At 38.7% G+C, this 26,739-nt stretch overlaps 1 protein-coding gene across 1 annotated transcript; it reads left to right on the top strand.

The window, feature by feature from the left end:
- Nucleotides 1-858: 858 nt before the first annotated feature.
- On the top strand, nucleotides 859-11,567 carry OOSP4B (oocyte secreted protein family member 4B). Its single transcript, XM_053559783.1, has 4 exons — nucleotides 859-880; nucleotides 5,325-5,506; nucleotides 5,978-6,072; nucleotides 11,417-11,567. Exons 1-4 carry the CDS (start codon nucleotides 859-861, stop codon nucleotides 11,565-11,567), a joined length of 450 nt encoding a protein of 149 aa, XP_053415758.1.
- The last annotated feature ends 15,172 nt before the right edge of the window (nucleotides 11,568-26,739 follow it).

The raw sequence follows: 26,739 nt of genomic DNA, 5'->3' as shown, positions 1-26,739 counted from the left end.
ACCAAAAAATAGCCAGGCGTTGTGGCGGGCGCCTGTAGACCCAGCTACTCGGGAGGCTGAGGCAAGAGAATCGCTTAAGCCCAGGAGCTGGAGGTTGCTGTGAGCTGTGTGAGGCCACGGCACTCTACCGAGGGCCATAAAGTGAGACTCTGTCTCTACAAAAAAAAAAAAAAGAAAGAAAATTGGAAAAATTGGTTCTTAAGAAAGGGTACCCAAAAGGTCAATAAAACATATGAAAAGGTGCTCAACCTCTTTAGTAGTTCAAGAAATGTAGAACTGAGCTACAATGAGAGAATGGTGGGAGCCAATTATAAACATGTCACCCGTGCCTGTCTCTTGAGGTTTGTTAAATCCTGAAACCCTTGTTCCTTATAATTTAATAAGGATCATATAGGTGTGTAGGACTTCATGTAGACACATCCATGTACCCAAAGATGTATAATAGACTTAATAACTTTATTTACACCATGATTTACCCAAATCATTTAAAAACATCAGTGGTCTGGTGGCCCATACTGAGGCTATGCTAAGAGAAATGCCTCTCAAATTTAATATGCATATGAACTATTGGGTAATCTTGTTGAAATGCATTTAACGATTTATCCTGTAGATGCAGAGTGAAATCTGATATTTTGCTCCCAGGTTGCCCGTAGCACAGGTGCATTTATATAGCTACAGCCGTGGGATGGACCACACTTTTGAGAAGAAAGATGTGAAGGAATTTCCCTGTGATACCCCAGCAGAGTGTAATTGCAGGCAGCTGTAGGTGGCCAAAGCTTTATAAAGGAAGCCAAAGGAACCTGGAGCTTCGTGCTGTTTCCTGTTCCGTGTGGCTCTTGCATCTTGGGGTCTGGCATGATGAAGACCTCTGTCCTCTTAGGCAGGTCCTTCCTCCTTGCTCTGCTATTTTGGAATTCTTCTGGATTTGATCCAAGTATGAAGAAAAAGATCTTTGGGGGATGGTGGTTTAAAGTGATAAGATTATTTTATAAAGCATTGCTGTGTAAACAGTTGTTTTTTTTATTTTTCTCACTGCTTATAAACCAACAGGTAGGGCTGCCTGTTTCCAATAACGTTTAGCTAAGAAAAAAATTAGCATATCATTATCCAAATAATCTCTTGTGTGATTTAAGCTGTATTCAAGATATTTATTTCTTTTTACAAACCAATTTGAGGATTTTTTCAGGTGTAGTTTATCTTCAGTCATTACCCTGCTTCTAATGACTAGACTCATGTTCCTCATATGATTGGGGCTCATATAAACTTGCCAGAACCAGGAAAAGACCGGCTGCCCTAAAGATCTCTGGGTTTCTGGGAAGGGAGGGTGCAGGCTCTCTCACCATACCTGTGGCACTTGACTGATAAGAGTGAGAATGACGCAGACAGTGATCAGCTGGATATGGGTGGTTTCTAATTGTTTCCTCTATACCAGTACTTTTCAACCTTTAAAAAAAAAATCTCACAGCACACTTGAACCTATAGTTGAACTTCCATGGTATATTTAAATTGTGTTGATCAAAACATGAAGTAAAAGAATATACTTACTGTGCTTTGAACTTCTTTTGCAAATAATTGAATTAATCTTCAAAAACTTTTGCAGCACAATGATCAAAAATCACTGTTCCATACACTGAAAACTCTGGAAAAAATTAACCCCCAACTCTGACGCTTGTTGGCTGTAAAAACTTGGGAAAGTTACTTGAAGTCTCTGTAGCTGATTTTGGCTACCAGTAGAAAATTATTAGGGATATACTGAATCTTAAAACCAGATGATGAGAGCGCCAGTGAAGTGAAAACACTCAGATGAAAGTGTCAGTGTCACCAGGAGGGAGGTGAGAAGCTCTCCCTAGTGCCACCCTGACGTCCGTGTGTCTAACGTTGCTGTGAGAGGTTTGCCAGAGAAGGCACCTGCAGACTTGGTCCTCTGTCTGACTTCTCTTCCACCTTTATGTTAGAACTCTGGGTCTCAATAGGGAAGGCAGTTTTGCCCTCCAGGGGACAATTGGTGACATCTGGAGGCATTTTTGGTTGTCACCACTGGGCTTGTCACTGGTAGCTAGTGGGTCACAGTCAACACATGTTGTAAGATTGCAGCCAGCAACAGCAGAATCTGGCCCCAGAGGTCCATAGTGCCGTGGTTTCTTTCTGCTTAGAAGCACTTTTAGGCACATGTTGTGAGATGCTTTTCTAAGCGAAAATAGTGCCTGACCTGAAACCAGCTAAAACCACTGCTGCCTCGTATCTTTCTAATATCTGAAGCTTATGACTTTCTCCTTCCAGTAAGTCTTGGAGTAAATAAGATTTGTAGGGGAAATATCCAACATCAGCAAACACATCTCTGATATTTTCATAAGATTTTGCTTCTCTGGGCTGAGTCTGCTATTCTCCAAGTCCTATCTGTCACACTTGAGTTTGTCTGATCTTTCATTTGGAAATTTGAGTATCCTAACGCATTTTTTTGTTATGTGGGTCTAACTTTCTCTATTGCCATCCCATGAGACCTAAATCAGGAGACGTGGCTGATGGTGGGATTAAGGATTAAGTATACTTGAGTTACATTAGAGTAGTCTGGGGAAACTTAGGGAGTAAAGTGAGTTAAAAATATAGTTCCTGCTCTGAGAGCACTGCCAATCTGCTTTTTTGTTGACTATTACCATCGCTCTAATTTATCAGGATTCTTGGCGCACACACAAGGCCCCTGGTCCTTGAGTTGTAAAAATTAGTGGTAGGAAAATTGAGTGAATGGCCATGTGAAAGAAATCTTGCCTCCTGTCTATTTCTTTCTCTTAAGTTTTCACCTGCTTTTGTTATATTCATGGGTCATCTTGAAACTCTAAATATTGGGACCCCTTGCACCAGTTCTCAAACTTTGATGTATATACAAGACATCCAGGGGCCTTCATTTACTATCAAACTGATGTTGTAGGTTAGAGATAAGATCTGGAATTCAGTATTTCTAATGAGAGCTCAGATGATGCTGATGTTGCTTGTTGCTAGACTAGACTTTGATTATTAGGGCCTTTGAGAAATTAATTACTTGCATTACTAAAAGAGAATGGAGAATTCTCAATGAATAGAGAATAACTAATGAAATCTCTAAGCATTCATTGTCACTCTGATTCTTACTTTTTCTCTCCTATGTATCTAAGACGTAGATCTCTCGTGGACAAAGTAGATAATTGTTTAGATTCCAGCAATGGCTGGGTGGACCTAGGTCACTGATATGACTTGGTATTGGTGTCAGCTACATTATGTACCAGGCTTGAGAATCTTCTCAAGTAATTTAATGGTTTGAGCTCTTCACTACTTATCTGGGAAACAAAGATTACGCGTTCTATCTCAATTTCTTTGGACTCAATGACAAGAATGTATGTGTTGACACTTGACATAAAATTAGTGCATACGCAGAAAGTTTTACTTAATTTGTTGATAATAAATATAGGAATTTCAAATTGGAAAAGGCTTATGGTCTGACATATTCCCCCATGATCAGCCTGACTCTGAAAGATTTGCTTTATTCTTACTTTTTAGAGTCTCAAGCTGTCACCCTGGTTAGAGTGCTGCCATGGTGTCACAGCTCACAGCAACCTCAAACTCTTGGGTGCTGCCATGGTGTCACAGCTCACAGCAACCTCAAACTCTTGGGCTTAAGCAATTCTGTTGCCTCAGCCTCCCGAGTAGCTGGGACTATAGGCGTCCGCCACAACGGCAGCTATTTTTTTGTTGCAGTTGTCACTGTTGCTTTAGCAGGCCTGGGCTGGGTTCTAACCTTCTAGCCTTGGTGTGGCCGGTGTCCTACCCACTGAGCTAAGGCAGCTGCCTGAAAAGTTTGCTTTTTAAGTTAAATGTGTCCATCCTTGGATTACCTAGACTATAGCACCTTTCTTTTTTCTCCTTTCTTAGTCTGAAGAAAAGGGAATTAATGGTAATTATAATTCTCGTTTTGACATGGACCAAGGCTACTGTACTATAATCCTGCTGTTAAGAGGTAAAAGGATTGCAGATATTTCATTCTTACCCCAAACTTCACTTCTACAGTTGTCATCACTATGTTAGCTTCTAGTACCTGTCAGATCTCTTATAGGAGCAACTTGTACTCTTAATCATTTTAGCAAAAACACATTTTCCCAAAACATGACGTGGTAAGTCCCATTTATGTTTACTTTTGCACTTACCATTCTGTTCTTTAAGCCACTGCAGTGAGCAATAATGTCACATTTTCTTTTTGGCAAAAATACATTTTTCCTAAAGTATGAAATGGTAAGTCCCCTGTCCCACTTATTTCTCTGTTCTTTCAGCGATTGCAGTGAGCAATGATGTCAAGTCATTCCCTTCAAGTTTGTAGGTCAAACGTTTTACCAAAGACAGACGTGTATAGATCCCTGGATGCTGCAGGTGTCCTGCAATCAAAACCTGAGTCAATGTCTCATGTGGTTGGGAGAGTCGCTTATTTAATTCAAGTCCATATGGCAGACCAAATGCATATCATGTAGCTGGGGACAATGTGGACAAAGATGACGATGTGATTTTTTTTTTTTTTTAAGGTAGAAATGCCAAAATGTGCCTGTTTTTTACTTGTAAAAATGTTCTCAGGATACAGCCACAGCTGCTTAGGGTTAATTCATTGATTGATTATTGATTGATCTCTTTATGCACTGGCCTTTTACAGAGTATTAAAATTCTGACCCAGATTTAGTTTAGCTCAATGATGCTGAGGATGGAGGGATGGAGTTGGGTCCACACGGAAGAAATTTGTAGTTGTCTCTTACATGAAGACCTTTAAATTGCTTTACCTTACTAAACATTGAGCGCCTAAGTGCTAGACAGGGTTTCAAGACCTTTATGTGCCTCACCTTATTTAACCATCACAAAATCCTAAAGGCAGGTAATAATTACCCATTCTGAATATGAATAGGTGGGTGCAAAGAAATGAAATAACCAGTTTATCTCTTGATGAGTTCGTATAGCAGAATAAAATACCGAGCAACACAGCAGCCATTACCCTAACGTGGCTGCTGAGAACTTGAAACGCGGCTAAATCTGAATGTGCTGCAAGTACAAAATGCATTCCGGGTTCACAGACCGGTATAAAAAAGAATATAAACATCTTTTTTTGTCTTATGAAATGATCATATTTGGACTATATTGAGTTAAATAAAATATATTTTAAACTCTAGCTGCTCAGTTTTGAACCTGGGCATGAGAAAACTGACAGCTCCCTGTGTGGCTCACGTATTTCTTGGAAAGCACTGGTTGTGTTTTGTGTCTTGAGCTCATGTGTGCTCAGCTCACAAGTTATCCTTTGGATTTTTTTTTTTTTTCAGCAATAACTTCAATGTGCTCTGAAGATTGGTTGGTAGTCAGAATCAAAAGAAGGCTGTCTGATCATGGCACGGACGTTAGAGGAAGCGACCTATACCTGGGAGATAACTGTCCTGTAACAAGACTGCTGTCGTTCAACTACGAGTTTTCTTATTCTGTCACTCACTGCGGCATCAGGAAAATAGTACGTGCCATCATTTTTCCTAAAACTTATTCTGCATTTTTTTCAAGTATTGCATTTCCTCCGAATTACCATTTTCAAACACATTCATAGCCCTTGCAGTAATCAGTTCTCCAGGGCCCTGTTGCTTATCTAGTAAATGGGAACATTTCAAATAAGAGGTTTTAAAAATGTCCAAAGTCATCACCTGTATCTTTTACTACCCTCACCTGCTGTCGAACTTCAGTATTTAAAACACTGTGGATATGTGCAAATAGGGGCTATCTTGGAAATGGTAAATAGAAATTAATGCAATTCCAGAGATCAAAGTTGTCCCTTATTCCCCCCTCTGGTGGGAGAGATAAAGGCAAAGGGATTGAAGGACCAGAGGAAAAGGGAGAATAGAGTACTTCTTATTGAGATCTAGTCGATTTCTCTCCAATTACAACCTTCAGATTTTCCTAAGACAATCTGTTAGCTTCTTGATCATTTCAGGTGGTCCAAGGGAATGATGTTATATTATCTGAGATCAATTATAGACCAACGTTGGATACCATCTACGAATTTCCAATGGTTTGCTTTGTGAAGAGGTATGCCTAGCCAGTTAATCCCCTTCCATGTTCTTAAATTTATTCTTTCACCAGTAGATGTTTCTGTTAAAAAATGCAGTTATTATCTGGGCGGTGCCTGTGGCTCAGTGAGTAGGGCACTGGCCCCATATACCAGGAGTGGCGGGTTTGAACTCTGCTCCAGCCAAACTGCAACAACAACAAAAAAAATAGCTGGGTATTGTGGCAGGTGCCTATAGTCCCAGCTACTTGGGAGGCTGAGGCAAGAGAATCGCTTACGTCCAAGAGCTGAAGGTTGCTATGAGCTGTGATGCCACGGCACTCTACCGACAGCAACGAAGTGAGACTCTATCTCTAAAAACAAACAAAAATTGCTGCTATTATCAAATGCCCTGGAGGATGCCTATGGCACAAGTAAAACATAAATTTTCTTTAATTTAAGAAATTTTTCAATTTCTTAAGAAAATTTTCAAATGTATAGAAGACTTGAAAGAATTTTACAGTGACTACCTGCATAGATATAATATGTAGGTTCCACATTTTTCTAAACTTTATTACACATCCATTTCCCCACCCATCAATTTTTGGTAGCCCTTTCCATTGAAGGTGTGGGTAGATTCCTTCTAAGAAATTCAGCATGTGTATCATGTGTTAAGGATCAATATTCCTTTTAAGTTATTTCTCCAAAGAAAAATTTACATTCAATTAAATATATAAATGTTACATAAATATATGCATTTTCAATTCAGCTTTATTTGTAATGCAAAGCCTTGTCAATATACATGAGACAATGACCCCTGCAGAAAGCAGCTGTTTCCTCTTGGTTCCTGCGTGTTACACTACCGTGCTCTTGTGTCTCCTAATATTTTGTAGAAATGAAATCATAGCATAGGATTTTGCATCTGGCTGCTTTCATTCAGCACAATGTTTGAGATTCATTTATGTTGTGTATTCCAATAGTTTTTTATATTGCTGAGCGGTATTGTACCTGTGTGTTTATTATTTTGATGAAGATTTGTGCTATTTTCATTGTTAGTTATAAATCTGTGACCATCTTTTTTGGCTGGTCTTTTTATAGTTGTATCTTTTCAATTCCTTCAAGTGACTACCTAAGGGTAGGGTTATTTGATCATAGGAAAAGTATATGTTTAGTTTTGTAAGAAACTGATGAGTATTTTCCCAAATAAGGTGCATTTACAGCAGGAATGGATGAGAGCTTAGTGATTGCACCACTGTCGTGGCCCATCTTTTGAGTCCAGCCCTTCTCACAGGTGTGTGATGGTGTCTCAGAATTTAACTTGCATCTTCCTGATGACTAATGGTCAGTCCTTACTTGCAATGGCCACGTGTAAGGCTCTTATGAGCTGTTGTCTTTTGTTCATTTTTATTGTATCCTCTATCTTACTGAATTATAACTGTTCTTTATATTTTGAAGCCCAGGCCTTTGTCAAGTGTACTTTTCAGCCCATTCCCAGGTTGCTCATTTGTTATCTTAATGGTGTCTTTTGATGAGGAGACATCTTTCATGTTGAAGTTTATTTTCCAAGTCCATTTTCTTCAAAAAGCTTTATGGTTTTGGATTTCCTTGAGTGTATAATACATCTGAACTTAACATCTCAAACTAAGTGGTGTGAGGGTAGGTCAAGGATCTTCTGTTTCCATAGGAACATTTTGTGGACACAGTACCATGAATCTGTAATGGTACTGATTACCGATTAATGGACTGACCTTACCCTGTCTCTTGGATTGCTCTCACTCTCCTGTTATATGGATGCCTATGCAAGTTTGAATGACCTTACTTTCTCTCTTGTATTGTTCTGACTCCTCTGTTATATGGATGCCTATGCAAGTTTGGATTTTCTATGGGATATTCAATGTCAGTACCATACTGTCTTGACTGCTCTAAGTTCATTTGCAATTTAGCAGTGTAATCTTCAGCTATTCAGGATGCTTTTAATTAATTCTCCCTATATTGTCATACCTCTCATGTGTAGAAGAGGTCAAACAACATTGGGGCATCTGATGAGAAATGACTTGAAACTAGCATTTAAAAAAGTCCCATAATCTTCAAGCTTCACCAGTCATGTCTAAACATGTGCTAATCCAGTAGCCAGTAGTACCATGTAACACATGTAAATTAAAGTTAAATACAACTGAAACTTAATTTTAGTTTGCTAGGTATTTTTCAAGTATGCAACAGCAGCATGTGGCTAGCAGTGACATACTGCACACTACAGATTTAAATGAGATTGGGCGCATTCAGGGTGGTATGGCCGTAGACCACACTATAGATTTAGGATATTTCCTTTATTATAGAAAATTATTTTTAACAGTGCTGCTAATCAGAATAAATACACTTTAACTGGACAATAGCTAATGATTAATTATTAAATATGTCAATATTAAAGAAATAGTTCTGAACTTAGCATTTCCCCAAGTCCTGTATTTTTTGATGCTAGTTGCCATTAGATCAGATGATATTAGAGTTGAAGACAATAGAAGATGACCTAATAAGTGATGACAGAGAAGAAACCCCAAGCATTTCTGGTGGCCCAGGTGTTGTAATACCAGCTTTCTGAAATCGTCTTACCCTCTTATAAAGCATGCGCTGTAATTTTGATTGATAAAGGAGTGGAGGCATGTAGCTATTATGTGGTTTGACAAATGGCAAAGCCACAGTGTATTGGAGCCACAGTGTAACTCCATTTGACCAGATTCTACCCAGAACTTCCGTAAATCTCCAACAATCTGTTCTCCAGGGTGTTCCAGGCTCTATTTCTAGGCCTGGTGCTGGGAGCACTAAGTCTTCAATTTTGAATGTGATGATGCTGTATTCTTTGGATTTGTAAATAACATGCTTCTCTTGTCATGAGAAAATTTTGAAAACTTGTATGAACCCCTCATATTCCCTGGAATAGAGGTAGAAAAATGTCTGCTGTATCTTCCTTTTAAATCTGAGGAACTGTGGGTGGTGCCTATGGCTCAGTGAGTAGGGTGCTGGCCCCATATACCAAGGGTGGCGGGTTCAAACCTGGCCCCGATTAAACTGCAACAACAACAAAAAAAATAGCCGGGCGTTGTGGTGGGTGCCTGTAGTCCTAGCTACTCAGGAGGTTTAGGCTACTCAAGAGCTGGAGGTTGTTGTGAGCTGTGATGTCACGGCACTCTACCAAGGGTGACAAAGTGAGACTCTGTCTCTTAAACAAAAAAAAAAAAAAAAAAATCTGAGGAATTGTGATTTTCCCCAAATTCTTTCTCAACCTCCATGGCTATAATATTATAGTAGCTGCTGTGTTCTTATAAAAGCCTCTTATCTTCTTCTACTTAATTGATCCAGGAGTTAGCCTCTGATTTGGATAATGTCAACCAGTTTTTCAAACAGCTTTTGCAAACTTGTCAGCTTCTGAGCAGTAAAGGATATAAAATTAAAGTTGAGCCATTGGTCTCTTTTAGTTTTGGGGGGGAAAAGTGGAGTAACAGCAATGGAGTCAAGGCAATGAACATGCAAATGTGGTGGTAAATTGCAGGCTGTGCATCAAATTCCTTTTCTGATTCTTGAGCTGCAGTTGCCTTTTTGCAGTTGACATTGGTATGTTCACTTTTTAACCAGTTATTAGGTAGTCCAAACTAGCAAAACATTTTGTCTTTTTGATGGTCACTGTTTCTAACGATACAATGTAAAATTTTTCTCACTACTTAACAGCATCTTGGGAAGATCATTTTCTGGTCCCTTGACTTCTGCAGCCCTATGGAATGTAATTGAACACGAAATTTCATATGTACCTTAGTTTTCTTCCTTCCCTTTTCCCTAGTGCCACCTCTGCTGGGGTCTGAGTTTGTGGGGTGGATATGTAAATGTGACTCCTTTTTGTGTTCGTAAGAGGAGAGAGAATGGATTTTCTGGGAATGCTGAAAGGGTGCTATTAAGACATGGAAAATGCCTCTTCACTGAAATATCTCTGTGTCTCTGGCCACCCCAGCTGACTACTGATGCCTAGTCCATGCCTGATCTAAATGTCGGTGTTCCTCATTTATGACTTTCTAATTGGGCCCATCATGAACATCATATTGGACCCCATGTATTTCCCATCTATTGGTGGCCTCCTTACTGGGGATATTGGAAAGACAGTTCAATCTCAACTACTTTAAGATAGCTAATATTAATACTAAACTCAAGAAAAAGGATCCATTGTTTTAATATCAAATGATGTAAGTAAAGTCTTACATGTCGTATCTACCCACAAGTCGCCTTCTCCCAGATCAGTTAGGCCACAGCATATTAACTTTCCTAAATCCACTCAGAAATGTAGAAAATTTATTTATTTATTTTTTACTTTTTTTTTTATTAAATCATAGCTGTGTACATTAATGTGATCATGGGGCACCATACACTGGTTTTATAGACCATTTGACACATTTTCATCACCCTGGTTAACCTAGCCTTCCTGGCATTTTCTTAGTTATTGTGTTAAGACATTTAGATTCTACATTTACTAAGTTTCACATGTACCCTTGTAAGATGCACCATAGGTGTAATCCCACCTCCCTCCCCTCCCTCTCCCTCCTCCCCATATTCTTAGGTTATAACTGAAATGTAGAAAATTTAAATGAGATCTTAGACTCCCTTTACTGAATCTGAGTCCTTATCAAACTGCGTACAGGTTGGCTTTGAGAGCTGGGCGAACCACCTTTACCTTACGTGCAGAGAAGGTGTTCACTCCTAATGTTCTACCTCCTCAATAGGGTGTTGAAGGGTCAGGATGGTCAGAGAGAGAGAATCCAGCTGCTGCTTAACCTCTGAATGGGTTATCTCCCTCTCCTGCCAGGCTAAGAGTTTGGTAGACTCTTTCCCCACGTCTACAGGTCTTTATTTTCAATTTCAAAACTAGGGGAGTGTGTGTCCATGTGGTCTAATTGCAGCTGGTCTGGTTGCTGAGCCTCGTGCGGTTCATTCATGGATATTTGCCACATCTAACAATCATTCTCATGTGTGAAACTTCACTTTTGAGGCTATAGGGCCAATTCTAAATCAATAAGTAGCAACCTATTCAAGATTGTTATGGTTTTTTTTTATTAAATCATAGCTGTGTACATTGATATGATCATGGGGCATCATATACTAGTTTCATAGACCGTTTGACACATTTTTATTAAAAAAATAAAAATAAAAATAAAAAATCAAGATTGTTATGAACTTTAATTTGTGAAAAACTTTATTTGGATTATTATAAATTTATTTTTGTCTTTTTCCCTCCCAAGTCAGTTACTTTGCGTTTTCTAACTTATAATTAACAGATATAATTACATATATATTTTTTGCCCACAAAATATCTGTGCAATTCCCAATTTGGTGCTTTTGTTTTAGGCATAAATTCCCATCTTTATTGCATTTTGGGATGAATGTGTACAATGTCAACGTTGTGGGTGATGGCCCTGAAAGAGCAAACAAAGGGCAAGCATCCTCGGCCCCTTTCTGGAGTAAAATATGCGATCCTGATCCTGGGCAGCATTTATAGGTGAGAATATTTAGGTTGTCTGTCATCTCACGGTTAGCTGTAATTTGTAAAATGCAATTGCAGTGAAAGAAATAACCTAAATCCCTGTTACTACTGTATGCTCAAATTGCCCTAGTCTTAACCCGACCCCTGTGGACCACCCTGTGGCTGTCATAGGCTGAACTTGGCTACAATTACAGTTTCTTTGTTAGTTGCACATAAACATGAATAATTTCCATGCTGGTGATTTTCCTTAGCTTTTATCTCAGCTTCCAAATTGTTCACTTTCAATATAGCCTGTGACAAAATGAAGTAATTATCGTAAAAGACCCATATGGGTACCAGGTCTTTAATTTCATACTAACATCTGCAGAAAAGCATATATATATATATGTTTTTATATATATATGATAAAACATAAATAATACAAGTGGGGAGATGGGTAAATGAGGTTTGAATAGCCAAAGCAATTTGTTGCCACTAATTAGTACTTTTGCTGAGATTAATGCCTGTGGAAAAACCATCTTTCTTTTTTTTTTTTTTTTTAAGTTCTTTTTTGTAGAGACAGAGTTTCACTTGATCACCCTGGGTAGAGTGCGTGGCGTCACACAGCTCACAGAAACCTCCAACTCCTGGCTTAGGCAATTCTCCTGCCTCAGCCTCCCGAGTAGCTGGGACTACAGGCGCCCGCCACAACGCCTGGCTATTTTTTTGTTGCAGTTTGGCCGGGGCCGGGTTTGAACCCGCCACCCTCGGTATATGGGGCCGGCGCCCTGCTCACTGAGCCACAGGCGCCGCCCAAAACCATCTTTCTTAATAAGGATTTTTCTACTGAGCTTATTTGAAAAGGACGCCATAAAACTTGGGCATAGAGACAATGGCCTTGAAGTTGATATTTCATAAGGAATAGAAGCTGTAGTCTAGACATCTGAAAACCACCTAAAATCAAAGTTGATGTATGATGTGACTACCTGGTGTCATGATAGTCTCAGAAAAGCAGTGATCTAGCCAGTCCTTAAGCATGCTACTTAGAGAAGTGATTAGCAGCTGAGGTATTTGGTATAGTTGAATGATACTCTAGGTTACATTTGAGGGTAGAAATTTGATTTTTCACACTGCTTGTAATTGAGCATTCATGAGTTCTCTGAACAAGTTGTTAGGTTGAGTTATGTGTAAGCATTTCTTACCTACTTTCCCCCACTCTCGTCTGTTAGGAGCAACTGCCCATGAATCCTGGCATCATAACGCCTGTACTGGGATGTGAACTTTTCCCTAAGACACAGGAGCAGGTGGTGCACACTTGCCCAGAAGCCAGTTTCCGTAATGTTGTTAAATCTGTCTACAGATGAGTAGTAATATCTATTCCTTGCTTGAATGCCTTCTGGAATTTTGGATTCGTATGTATCTGTCACGTAATATTTAAACATTTTAATGAATTCATTTTAAGTACAATTGCCATTCTAACTTTGTGAGTTTCTACCTAATAAAGCTTGCCTATATTCAGTGTGTGTACATCTGATTGGAGCACTTTCAATATTTAGTTACCCACTTTAAACTCACCCATTACTCCCAATAACTAGTGTTTCATAGTTAAATCTATTCCCCTGATTATATCTTCTGTTCTCTCTAATGCACTGAAAAGGGAAGAAAAACGACATTCTCTGTGTTCTTGTTTTTAACAACTTGAGGACTTCCCCATCCTTTATCTTTGGGTGTCTTATAATTTTTTTTTTTCTGTTAATGTCTCATGAAGAAATATTTTTAAACTTATTTTGGCATTGTCCATTTATCTTTCCTATTATCTTGATAAGGCAAATCAGGAAGAAAATAAGATTCCAATTGCTTTTTGCCCTAACTCTGAGAGTTCTGTGACCACAGATGGTTACAACTACAGGATCACATCCCCCCACCCCTGGTCACAGATCAGTGAGTTGCTGCAACTTCCCTCCCCTCCCCTCCCTCCCTCCCTCCCTTCCTTCCTTCCCTTCCTTTCCTTTCTTTTTATTAAATCATAGCTGTGTACATTAATGCAGTCATGGGATACAATGTCAGCACATGGGGTACAATGTCAGCTGGTTTTATATACAATTTAAATATTTTCATCAAACTGGTTAACATCGCCTTTATGGCATTTTCTTAGTGATTGTGTTAAGACGTTTATATTCTACAAGCTGCATCTTAGTGAATGAGATCACTCGCTCTTCCTTTTGAGGCTCCTGAACTGAGAAATGTTGAGCAGGAAAATCAAGCTATGAATTCCAAATGAGGATTCCCGTTGTGCGGGGTATGGAAAGATCCTAAGGATGCCGGACACCAGAAGCAGGAGCTCACGCCCTTGGGCGCGCTGCACGTTCCTTGGTGTTAACAAGGACTCAATACACAAGGCACTGGTTGGAACCAGGGCCTTCCTTACTTGTATGCTGGGAAAGGAGAAAAGCTGCTGATTTTGCTCCATTCCTTCTCCTCACTGTACCTGTCGTGTGCACCAGTGTCCCGTGGCCAGCAGGTCCCTCCTGACGTGCGGCAGAGCGGCGGACTACATCACCTCTGAAGCTACAGGTGGAGATGGTTCCCTTCCCACGTGGGGCAGATACACGGGCAGGACTGGCCAGGAACCGTGATGCACACGCCTCAAGCAATACGTGAGCGCAAGGACATTCACCCTGTGTCCAGAACCGGGAAAAGCTTTCTCCTTATAAGAGCCTGGGGCCAAGAAACTCAGCCCTCTGCTTCCACCTGGGGGGAAGTTCCAGGCCCTGGATGTTCCCTCTGAAAGGTGGCAGGTTGTGCAATGGTGGTTTCCTACACACTAACGTGCTCTAAACTCAAAATATGCTTATCTCATGTCAGATCCCAGGCTAAAAGAAGTTTCTAATTTTTCTCTGAATTTACCCAGTGAAATCCTGAGCCTTTGAGTAATCCAGTGCAAGAGAAGCTGATGCCAAACTCATGCCAAGGTGGTTTGAATCCCCAGGTACGTGTCCATGTGCAGAATGGGTGCACAGGAAGACTTTCACTCAGAAAAGCAAGGTCAGGCGCTTCACTTAGTAAAAATTGGTAGTTTGGGGCAGAACTTTTTTTTTTTTATGTCTAGATTCCTCGCTTTGGGGGGTAGGAGAGGAAACTCATGAAATGAGAGAAAAGAAAATATGGAAAGGATCTGTCTTGGGGCAGTTGATTTACTCTGATTATTCATGTAAATTATTCTTTTTAGTAAAGTATCTCAAGAAAAGTATGTCAGGAATGGAAAAATATCCAATGTATTCACTACTACTATAAAATCAGTATATAATCACCTACACATTCATAGGAATGGTAAAACAGCTATAGTCCAGAGATAAGGGGGGACAGGAAAGGGAAGGGAGAGAGGAGGGGGAGGCCCTGGAGGAGGGAAGGTTTTGGGTGGATCCAACCTAATGTGTATAATGCAATGATACACTTCTTTACTATTAAGAATAGAGTATGAATGTGTTTGCCACAACAAATCAGTAAGCAAGGAGACGGTTATGTTCATCAGTTAGATGGAAGCATTCCATATTGTATATCAAATCAGCACACTGTACCCATAAATGCATTAACGTACACAGTTATGATTTAATAAAGAATTAAAAGAAAAAAGCAAATTTTTAAAGTTAGAAAAAGATTTCTCTCCATTTCTTAAGACACAGAATTTATGTTTGCTAAACCTGAATGAAAGTCATTCTCTTTCCCCCTCTAGTTAGAAATGGTACTTTTATTCCATTAAACAATTTGAGTCGTCTGGAACTGCAGCTGCTGGGCTTGGTCAACTAACAGGTACCCGACTCAGCCAATTTACCCATCTTTGATCCTTCCCAGGAAAACTGAAGCTGGAAGAGAGTTAGCAGGGATCGTCGTGGGATTTCCAAATGCTAAGTGTTTTTGAAATGAAAACAGTAGTAAATTTTGTCATGTCATCAATGTTTGTGATTCTTTTACTACATTTTTCTTTAGCTCAGCGTTGAGTAAAATTAAAGATGTGGTATAATGTGGCCTAATTTCTCATTTCAGTAAACCCTAATAGATTTTTGACTACTACTGAAATTACAGGTCTCAACTAAAGTAAGTTATGTTTTATACTCCTGAATTTATTAATTTAATAGCTACAGTGATGAGGCGGGTACTCATTGCTTCAACTGAGAAAAAAGTCTCATTGGCAAATTGACTAGAATCTCTAAATGTCAGAATGAGATTTTTGAGCCAGACGCTTTTGATTTTAGACTTTAATTTGTGATACTTTTAAGTTTGAACATTTTAGAAAATATCTTAAGGTCTTACAATTTTTAAACATTTTACTAAATTCTAATTATGTTCATGTTGATTTCAGGAGTAGATGGGATACCAAAGGAAAGTAAGTGCAATAATTTTTTTTACTTAATTTTTTTTATTTGCCAAGGATTTATGCAACTGAAAATGAAACAGTGTTTCTCCCTTAAAGGATTTTAATTTCCTCAAGGCATAGTAATGTTTCCTACCATAGTTTCTGCATACCTGCACAAATGTCAACAAAAGACTAATAATACCTTAGGATTACTATGAAAATAGCTTTGATTCTGTGGCTTTCTCAGTCATCCAGGGTCCACATACTGAAAACCACTGCAATAGAAGAACATCCTTATTTGTTGGATTTACACTCTGAAATCTTTAGTGGCAAAGAGGGAATCATATCAGTAACTCTCAAAAGGTCAGGAAAAACAAAAGCATTTAGTACCATGTTTGCAATGTTTCAAAAATAAAAATAAAGACATTTTATCTCTATCCATTTGACATTAAAGTCATACTTAAATTCCATTACTCTGTCATAGCAAAGTTCTATGGTAAAATCGGAATTTTAGGAAAATGGGCTTTGTTTATTCTGTAGCTTTTAGTAATTTTTGGAACATTGCATAAAACCCTGGAACTGTGTTCAAGTTTGAGGAAAACACATATTTTATGTGCTTTTTGTACACTATTAACTTTGGTGAGGCTGCTTTCATTGGTGATTTAAGACTTATAATTCCAAACAAACCCCAAAGTAGCATTTATAAAAATATTTTCATGACTGCTTTTTAATTTTTTACGTGCAATATTTATTTTAGAATCAAAACATAGTCGAGTTGGAATGGTCCTAACAATCTAGTATAACTAGGTTATTTTATAAGTTGACTCTAGAATAGTCATTAAATGCTCAAAAGTCACCTTTAGTAGTGAAAGAATTAATATCATTTTTTTGACATTCTCTCCATAATACTCTTCTTTAGATACATTATTTATTTGTTCAATTCCATGTTTGGAGAGTAAGTGGCTAAAGAAGTTAAGAGAATCTAATTATTTTAATAATTCATGAATGAATGAAAGGAAGGGCTTATCAACTTAATCATTAAATGTACTTTGCTTAAACAGTTTTGAAGAACTGAACTATTGAATTCCAAAAGGGTGGCACACGCAATTTGAGACTGAATGGAATAGCATCCTTATACATTTTCTGTTTCACCAAAATATTTACATGGAATATTATAAATCTAAGTAATCTCTCAGACCACCTGAAAACCACAGGAAAAAATTCTATCCTTGTTTAATATGTGGAGATATTTTATAGTTGACATTAAAAAAATTTAGAACTTAGAGCAGATGTGCAATACATTTTAACATGATCAGAGTACTTTTGGGGGGAGGAGGGAGAAATTATTTTTATTGTGGTGGAATACACATAAAATGCTTAAAATGGTATTTTGTCGTAAGTGTATAGTTCAGTAATATTCAGTACATTCACATTGTTAATACTCTTGATCTTCCTGTTAACTTATTTTCATTAAGATTGAGGGAATTTTGGCAATTGTAAATTGAGCAGCAGTAAACACTCTAGTACAAGTGTCTTTATGATAAAAGGATTTTTTTCCTTCTGGGTAGATGCCCAGTAATGGGATTGCAGGATCAAATGGGAGGTCTAGCTTGAGTGCTTTGACATTTCTCCATATTTCCTTCTAAGAAGGTTGTACTAGTTTGCAGTCCCACCAGCAGTGTAAAAGTGTTCCCTTCTCTCCACATCCACGCCAGCATCTGCAGTTTTGAGATTTTGAGATGTGGGCCATTCTCACTGGGGTTAGATGATATCTCAGGGTGGTTTTGATTTGCATTTCTTTAACATATACAGATGATGACATTTTTTCATGTGTTTGTTAGCCATTCGTCTGTCATCTTTAGAGAAAGTTCTATTCATGTCTCTTGCCCATTGATATATGGGATTGTTGGCTTTTTTCATGTGGATTAATTTGAGTTCTCTATAGATCCTAGTTATCAAGCTTTTGTCTGATTGAAAATATGCAAATATCCTTTCCCATTGTGTAGGTTGTCTCTTTGCTTTGGTTATTGTCTCCTTAGCTGTACAGAAGCTTCTCAGTTTAATGAAGTCCCATTTGTTTATTTTTGTTGTTGTTGCAATTGCCATGGCAGTCTTCTTCAAGAAGTCTTTCCCCAGACCAATATCTTCCAGTGTTTTTCCTATGCTTTCTTGGAGGATTTTTATTGTTTCATGCCTTAAAGTCCTTTATCCATCTTGAATCAATTTTTGTGAGTGGGGAAAGGTGTGGGTCCAGTTTCAGTCTTTTACATGTAGACATCCAGTTCTCCCAACACCATTTATTGAATAAGGAGCCTTTCCCCCAAGGTATGTTCTTGTTTGGTTTATCGAAGATTAGGTGGTTGTAAGATTTTAGTTTCATTTCTTGGTTTTCAATTCGATTCCAAGTGTCTATGTCTCTGTTTTTGTGCCAGTACCATGCTGTCTTGAGCACTATGGCTTTGTAGTACAGACTAAAATCTGGTATGCTGATGCCCCCAGCTTTATTTTTGTTACAAAGAACTGCCTTAGTTATATGGCATTTTTTCCGGTTCCATACAAAATGCAGAATCATTTTTTCCAAATCTTGAAAGTACGATGTTGGTATTTTGATAGGAATGGCATTGAATAGGTAGATTGATTCTACCTATCCAATGAGCATGGATTCTTCCCATCCATGAGCATGGTATGTTCTTCCATTTGTTAATATCCTCTGCTATTTCCTTTCTGAGGATTTCATAGTTTTCTTTATAGAGGTCCTTCACCTCCTTCGTTAGGTATATTCCTAGGTATTTCATTTTCTTTGAGACTATGGTGAAGGGAGTTGTGTCCTTAATTAGCTTCTCATCTTGACTGTTATTGGTGTACACAAAGGCTACTGACTTGTGGACATTGATTTTATATCCTGAGACATTACTGTATTTTTTGATGACTTCTAGGAGTCTTGTGGTTGAGTCTTTGGGGTTCTCTAAGTATAAGATCATGTCATCAGCAAAGAGGGAGAGTTTGACCTCCTCTGCTTAAATTGGGATTCCCTTTATTTCCTTGTCTTGCCTAATTGTATTGGCTAGAACTTCCAGCACTATGTTGAATAGTAAAGGTGACAGAGGACAACCTTGTCTGGTTCCACTTCTAAGAGGAAAAGCTTTCAGTTTTACACCATTCAGTAAAATATTGGCTGTGGGTTTCTCATAGATAGTTTCAATCAGTTTTAGAAATGTGCCACCTATGCCTATACTCTTCAGTGTTCTAGTGAGAAAAGAATGCTGGATTTTATCAAATGCTTTTTCTGCATCTATTGAGAGGATCATGTGATCTTTATTTTTGCCTCTGTTAATATGGTGGATAACGTTTATGGACTTGCGTATGTTAAACCAGCCTTGCATCCCTGGGATGAAGCCTACTTGATCATGATGAATGACTTTTTTGATGATAAGCTGTAATCTATTGGCTAGGATTTTGTTGAGGAGTTTTGCATCTATATTCATGAGTGAGATTGGTCTGAAATTCTCCTTTTTGTTTGGGTCTTTTCTTGGTTTTGGTATCAGGGTGATGTTTGCTTCATAGAATGTGTTGGGGAAGATTCCTTCTTCCTCAATTTTTTGGAATAATTTCTGCAGTACAGGAATAAGCTCTTCCTTGAAGGTTTTATAGAATTCTGGAGTGAAGCCATCTGGACCAGGGCATTTTTTGGTTGGAAGATTTTTTATTGTTTCTTTAATCTCAGTGCTTGAAATTGGTCTGTTCAGGAGCTCTATTTCTTCCTGGCTGAGTCTAGGGAGAGGGTGTGATTCCAAATATTGATCCATTTCTTTCACATTGTCAAATTTCTGGGCATAGAGTTTCTGGTAGTATTCAGAGATGATCTCTTGTATCTCTGTGGGATCAGTTGTTATTTCCCCTTTATCATTTCTGATTGAGGTTACTAGAGATTTTACTTTTCTATTCCTCGTTAGTCTAGCCAATGGTTTATCTATTTTATTTATTTTTTCAAAAAACCAACTCCTTGTTTCATTAATGTTCTGAATGATTCTTTTGTTTTCAATTTCATTGATCTCTGATTTGATTTTGGATATTTCTTTTCTTCTACTGAGTTTAGGCTTAGATTGTTCTTCTTTTTCCAATTCCGTAAGATCTCTTGTGAGATTGTTGATGTGCTCTCTTTCTGTTTTTCGAATGTAGGCATCTAAAGCAATGAATTTTCCTCTCAAAACTGCTTTTGCAGTATCCCACAGGTTTTGGTAGCTTGTGTCTTCATTGTTGTTATGCTCAAGGAAGTTAATGATTTCCTGTTTTATTTCTTCCTGCACCCATCTGTTATTCAACAGAAGATTGTTTAATTTCCATGTCTTTGGGTGGGGTCAAGCATTTTTGTTAGAGTTGAGTTCCACCTTTAGTACCTTATGGTCTGAGAAGATACAAGGTAAAATTTCAATTCTTTTCATTCTGTTGATATTTGTTTTGTGTCCCAGGATATGATCAATTTTGGAGGAAGTTCCATGGGGTGATGAGAAGAATGTATATTCTTTATCTTTGGGGTGGAGTGTTCTATATGCGTCTGTCAAGCACAGTTATTCTAGGGTCTCGTTTAAATCTCTTATATCTTTGTTTAATTTCTGTTTAGAGGATCTGTCCAGCTCTGTAAGAGGAGTGTTGAAGTCCCCCGTTATGATGGTATTATCAGATATCATATTGCTCAGACTGAGTAAGGTCTGTTTCAAGAATCTGGGAGCATTTAAATTGGGTGCATAAATATTTAGAATTGAAATGTCTTCTTGTTGCATTTTTCCCTTGACCAATATAAAGTGACCATCTTTGTCCTTTTTGACTTTAGTTGCTTTAAATCCACATGTATCTGAAAATAAGATTGCAACTCCTCTTTTCTTCTGAATTCCATTTGCCTGAAAAATTGTCTTCGAACCCTTGACTCGGAGCTTTAATTTGTCTTTTGAAGCCAGGTGTGTTTCTTGCAGACAGCAAATAGATGGCTTGTGTTTTTTAATCCAGTCAGCCAATCTATGTCTCTTCAGTGGGGAATTCAAGCCATTAACATTTATTGAGATAATTGATAAGTGTGGTAGTATTCTATGTGTCTTATTTGGTGAGAGTCCATTGCTTAGTTTTATCTTTTGCATCAGTGTGGAGGTTAGGTTCTGTCCTTTGATTTCTGAGTTCTTACTTTGCTGCTGATCCATTGTGGTGGTCAGTGTGCAGAACAGGTTGAAGTATTTCCTGTAGAGCTGGTCTTGTTGTGGCGAATTTCCTCAATGTTTGTATATCCGTAAATGATTTGATTTCTCCATCAATTTTTAAGCTTAGCTTAGCAGGGTACAGAATTCTGGGCTGGAAATTGTTCTGTTTAAGTAGATTAAAGGTAGATGACCATTGTCTTCTTGCTTGGAAAGTTTCATTAGAGAAGTCTGCGGTCACTCTGATGGATTTGCCCCTGTAGGTCAACTGGCGCTTACTCCTGGCAGCTTGCAGAATCTTTTCTTTTGTCTTGACTTTGGACAGGTTCATCACAATGTGTCTTGGAGAAGCTCGGTTAGAGTTGAGGCGACCTGGGGTCCGATATCCCTCTGAAAGCACTGTGTCAGAATCTTTGGTGATATTTGGGAAATTTTCTTTTATAATATTCTCTAGTATGGCTTCCATTCCTCTGGGGCATTCTTCTTCCCCTTCTGGAATTCCTATAGCTCGTATGTTGGAACGCTTCATAAAGTTTCATAATTCTGACAGTGAACATTCTGCTTTCTCTCTCTTCTTTTCTACCTCTTTTACTATCTGAGTTATCTCAAGAACTTTGTCTTCTACCTCTGAAATTCTTTCTTCTGCATGGTCTAACCTGTTGCTGATACTTTCCATTGCATCTTTAAGTTCCCTAATTGACTGTTTCAGTTCCTTCAGCTCTGCTATATCCTTTTTATATTCTTCATATCGTTCATCTCTTATTTGATTCTGTTTTTGGATTTCCTTTTGGTTATTTTCCACTTTATTAGCAGTTTCCTTCATCGTTTCCATCATTTCTTTCATTGTTTTCAACATGTGTATTCTGAATTCCCTTTCTGTCATTCCTGACATTTCTTCATAGGTGGAATCATCTGCAGTAGCTACCTCATGGTCTCTTGGCGGGGTTGTTCTGGACTGGTTCTTCATGTTGCCTGGAGTTTTCTGCTGATTCTTCCTCATGAGTGATTTCTTTTATCTGTTTCCTTGCCCTAATTTTCCTTTCACTTCCTCTTGCTCTTTAAGTTCTCGTGCCTGTGGACTTAGGGTTACAGGACCAGAGGGGTGAGAAGGTTGAAGAGCAAAAAGGGGATGAAAGAAAGGAGGACCGAGTGATAAGAAAAAAAAGAAAAATAGAGAAAGGAGAGGGGGTAGGTAAAAGGAATATTGACAAAAAGAAGAGGGGCACAGAAAGAGGGAGACAGAACAGTATAGGTGTACAGTAGGGTACTTTGACACAACCTTAAAAAAAAACCCCACCTTCTAGGGGTGCCCATTTGAGTGGTTCCCTTGAGGTCAGCAGCTCTTTGCTAACCTGATCAGACACAGTACCCCACCTCCACCAAGTAGAGAGGAAGGACAAAAATGCTATAAATCAAACTAAAACAAGCAAACAGAAAACTTTACGGGATAAAATTTGGTGAAAAACCAAATAATAGCAGTAGAAACACTAGCAAAAATGAAGTTCTAATTATTGAAAAAGACAGCAATGGGAAATTATAATTAAACTAGAAAAATTGAGAAAGAAAAAGGATCTGTATGGAAAAGGTTGAACTTATAAAACAAAACAACATCAACAACATCAAAATAAACAAAAAAAAAAAAACAAGCAAACCAAAAAAAAAAAAAAAACACAACAAAAACAAAGCAGTATGTATATGTTATTGAATATTGTCTGGGCAACACGTGGTCTTCTGGGGTATGAGATGTTAATCACAGTTCTGATACGACTGGAGGCTGCTAGTTTCTCAAACCCCAGCAGGTAGACAACCTAAATCTCTCTTCAGCCCACTTAAAAGGCACTTTGAACTTGTTCACTTGCTGAGCAGAAGCTTTCCCAGGAAAGTGCTTGTCACTGGAATCACTGCTGAAGTGGCTATCCACTTACCTAGTGTGCCAAAACTGGTCTAAATCTGCCCTTGAGGGTTAGGGCTGCAAGGCGGCTCAGACCCCGCCCTTAGGCTACTTGGTCGCTGGGTTACCAGCTCCTACCCAATTCTAGCTCTGCGACCCTGAGGGCGGAGCTTGCCGGGGCAGATTGCTCACAATGGCTCCCTGTGACCCACCGCCAAACACCATTAGCTCCGTCTGGCTCAGCGGCTCAGACTGGGGCCCTAGACAATGGCCAAAGTTCTCTGCACTCCCGCTCAGGCTATCCCCAAGGCAGTTCAACTGAGTGCCAAGTCCAAAGAAACCAAAACAGTTCACAGGTACGGCCTTTCTGGTTTGCAGTCTCGCTGCTACTGAGCTTACAGTTGCGGGCGGGTTTAGACCGATTGAACACACGCGACCACTTGCCAGTTTTCCACTATTTTAGTCCTCCTCTTGGGGTCCAGAAGTCTCTCGCTGACTCCCTGTATCCGCGCAGGGGTGATGATAGGAAGATCCCACCAGCCAGAGATGCCTGGAGTTCTATCTCCCCAGACTCACGGTGCCCAGATGCAAGAAAGCTGTTACTCAGCTGCCATCTTGCTCCGCCTCCCACGGCTATTTTTTTAGAAGCTTTTCAGTTTAATGAAGTCCCATTTGTTTATTTTTGTTGTTGTTGCAATTGCCATGGCAGTCTTCTTCATGAAGTCTTTCCCCAGGCCAATATCTTCCAGTGTTTTTCCTAAATGCCCACCAACCCAGGAATGGATTAACAAGCTGTGGTATATGTACACCATGGAATACTATTCAGCTATTAAAAAAAATGGAGACTTTACATCCTTCGTATTAACCTGGATGGAAGTGGAAGACATTATTCTTAGTAAAGCATCACAAGAATGGAGAAGCATGAATCCTATGTACTCAATTTTGATATGAGGACAATTAAGGTCATGGGGGGGTGAAGGCAAAGCAGAGAGAGGGAAGGAGTGAGAGGGTTGGGGCCTTGGTGTGTGTCACACCTTCTGGGGGCAAGACATGATTGCAAGAGGGACTTTACCTAACAAATGCAATCAGTGTAACCTGGCTTATTGTACCCTCAATGAATCCCCAACAATAAAAAAAAAAAAAAAAGATTGAGGGAATTAGTGATATTCTGGGAAGTAGCTGAATCCTAAGTAGAAACCAGCCCTTTACATGCTGATTCTCTCTCTCTTTTTCATTTCCTCTGCGCTACCCAATGCCTAGAGTAATGTTGAGTAGCTGTCTCTTCATAAGTACTAGATTAATAGTGATGAATAGCTGTTGCTATTTTGATGGTAATTATTATGTTGTTTGCAGCTTACATACCATAAAAAAATGAAAACTAGGCCAACAAAGATACATGGTTAGGTTTTTGGTGAATGAATTTTACTGTTGTATACAGACCTATCTCTCTGTCACTCACTCTTATGTCCAGATACATCTCTGCCATCACCACAAATTAAGCTTTTGGTGGCTTGTTACCTGAGGATCCATTTGGCTTGGTCTGTTTTATTTTAACAGGTACTCTATTAATGCAAGCATTATAAATCATCTAAGACCATTCTTCTACTCAGGGTTTGATCTAGAAGGCTATCTGGAATTAGCAATTTTGTAAGTATTTTGGCCAAAATCCTATACCAAAAGTTCACTATTACCTAGAAGGTCCAATATGCTGGGACTACTCTATACTAGTAATTCACTATATTGAAAACCATCATGTTAAGCAGTGATAACGACTTGGACCCAAGTATGCCAATCCTGCCTGCTTAGTATGGCTTATACCAGCATCTGCTGTGAATGAAATAAAATTGGAACCCAGTCTTTTTCTTGCTGACTATGAGACAACACCAGAAGAGTTAGGATTACTAAATTCTGGTTGAACTGGCTGTCTCCTACAGGAGAAATGGAATTTGAACTTGGTATCATACATTTTGTTGAAAATAATGGTTTTTTAAATAGTTTATATAAATTTGTTCTTAACATATCTGATTTGTAAAAACTAATTCAACAAAGGCCCTGATTAGTGAAGATATATTTTTAGATAATTTTATTCAATAGGGGTGTGGCTTATTAATCTAATGTTAAGGTGAGGTAATTTATATTATCCATTTAAACGTTATTTTCTATTCTGTATAGCAGATTCGGCAATATGTGTTCAGGGACAAAGACTTGATCTAATTGATAGGAACCACTAAGAAATATGTTCTGAACATTTTTTTCATTAAGAATAAAAAATAGAGCTATCCATACTGTATTGCATAAGAGGTTAGATCTTAAATGTGCTCACCACCACTACCAAAAAAAATAATTATTTGAGGTAATGGATAGGTTGTCTGGTTTGTGGTAATAATTTCACTATATGTGTATATTGTACACAGTAAATATATTCGATTTTTCTTTGTTAATCTTCTCTTGAAAGCAGTTTCTTGCAATTATTCCCTCTCTGAGGGAATTTTTAGTTATTTTTAACTCATGTAAAGGTTGTAGGGGTTAAGACCTTTACATATATTCTGTCATTTAAATTTTTAATTATTTTTAACTCATGTAAAGGTCGTAGGGGTTAAGACCTTTACATACATTCTGTCATTTAAATTTTATCCCATTCTCTAGGCGGGCACTGTGACTTTAAACTTGAAGATGGGAAAACTGAAGTCTTAAGAGTCTGAGTAACTTTCTTTCACAGTTCTTTCTTTCTGCTGCTCCAAATTCAAAACAAGCTTGTTTAAAGGACTTACTTTCCCCCCCCTTTTACTTCCTCATGTTTCTTCTTTCCCTTCCCTTTAAGGTGCTTTTTTGTCATTTTTTATTTTTCTCGCTATCCCATTTGTAGTGGCTGTGGCTAAAACAGTGAAGGAAGGATTGTATCTTTTCCCACAATGCTTTTAGCTGTTTCCTTGTGACCTCAGTCTCCATCATCGAGGCCATCCATCTGTCTCCTTCCTTTGCTCCGAAACCAGACCCTGTGAAGCTCAGGTGCTGGCCCTGATCACAGAACTGTACATTATTTATCTGGCTGCTGACCTCCTGCCCAGCTCATGTGCATAATCTCTCCTTTCCAGACTGTCCTTTGGTCTTGCTACAGGCTTCTTTCTCATTCCTATGACCAAGTCCCCACTTACGCTCCCATTTGTGTTTATAGGACTAAGACTCACTTTGGTGTAAGGGTCAGGGCAGCGTGCTGGTTCTGGGCCTTCTTGTCAAGCACTTCTTGGCAAGCTCATGTTGCCCACTTCCTTTCACCCTGTCACCTGGCTCTGATCATTTCCAATTTGGGACACTTATTTATTTAGAATAATTAGTTGTCTAGGTGAACCATGAAAGGAGAGATTTTAACAATCACCCTGGGGTGAGAGACATAACTTGGGTTGAACATAAGGCTTTGCTGGTTAAACGTTGGGGAAGCTGGTTAACATTTCTATGCCATAGTTTCTCCTGTAAAATTGTGTTAATAGTAGTATCTAGGTTCTGGGTTATTATGAGGATGAAATGAGTTAACATCTGTAAAGAATTTGAAACAGGGCCTATACATAGTAATCACTTAATGTATTTAAGCTACAATTTACATTATGATATTAGGTAGAGTAACTAACCCCCGGAAGCCTGTGAGGACTGGATGGGATCATGCCTGCAAGGTTTATTAGCAGCGTTGCTGGCACATTTTGGACAATAAGCACCTGAATGAACGTCCACTCTTCTCCAGACAGTTTTTCCTGTCTGGCTTTACCTCATCAAGTATGCAAC

The sequence above is a fragment of the Nycticebus coucang genome, chromosome 14 (genome assembly GCF_027406575.1).
Source record: "Nycticebus coucang isolate mNycCou1 chromosome 14, mNycCou1.pri, whole genome shotgun sequence".
Taxonomy (NCBI): domain Eukaryota; kingdom Metazoa; phylum Chordata; class Mammalia; order Primates; family Lorisidae; genus Nycticebus; species Nycticebus coucang.
Note: the sequence above shows the minus strand (reverse complement) of the source record. Positions and strands in the feature narration are given on the sequence as shown.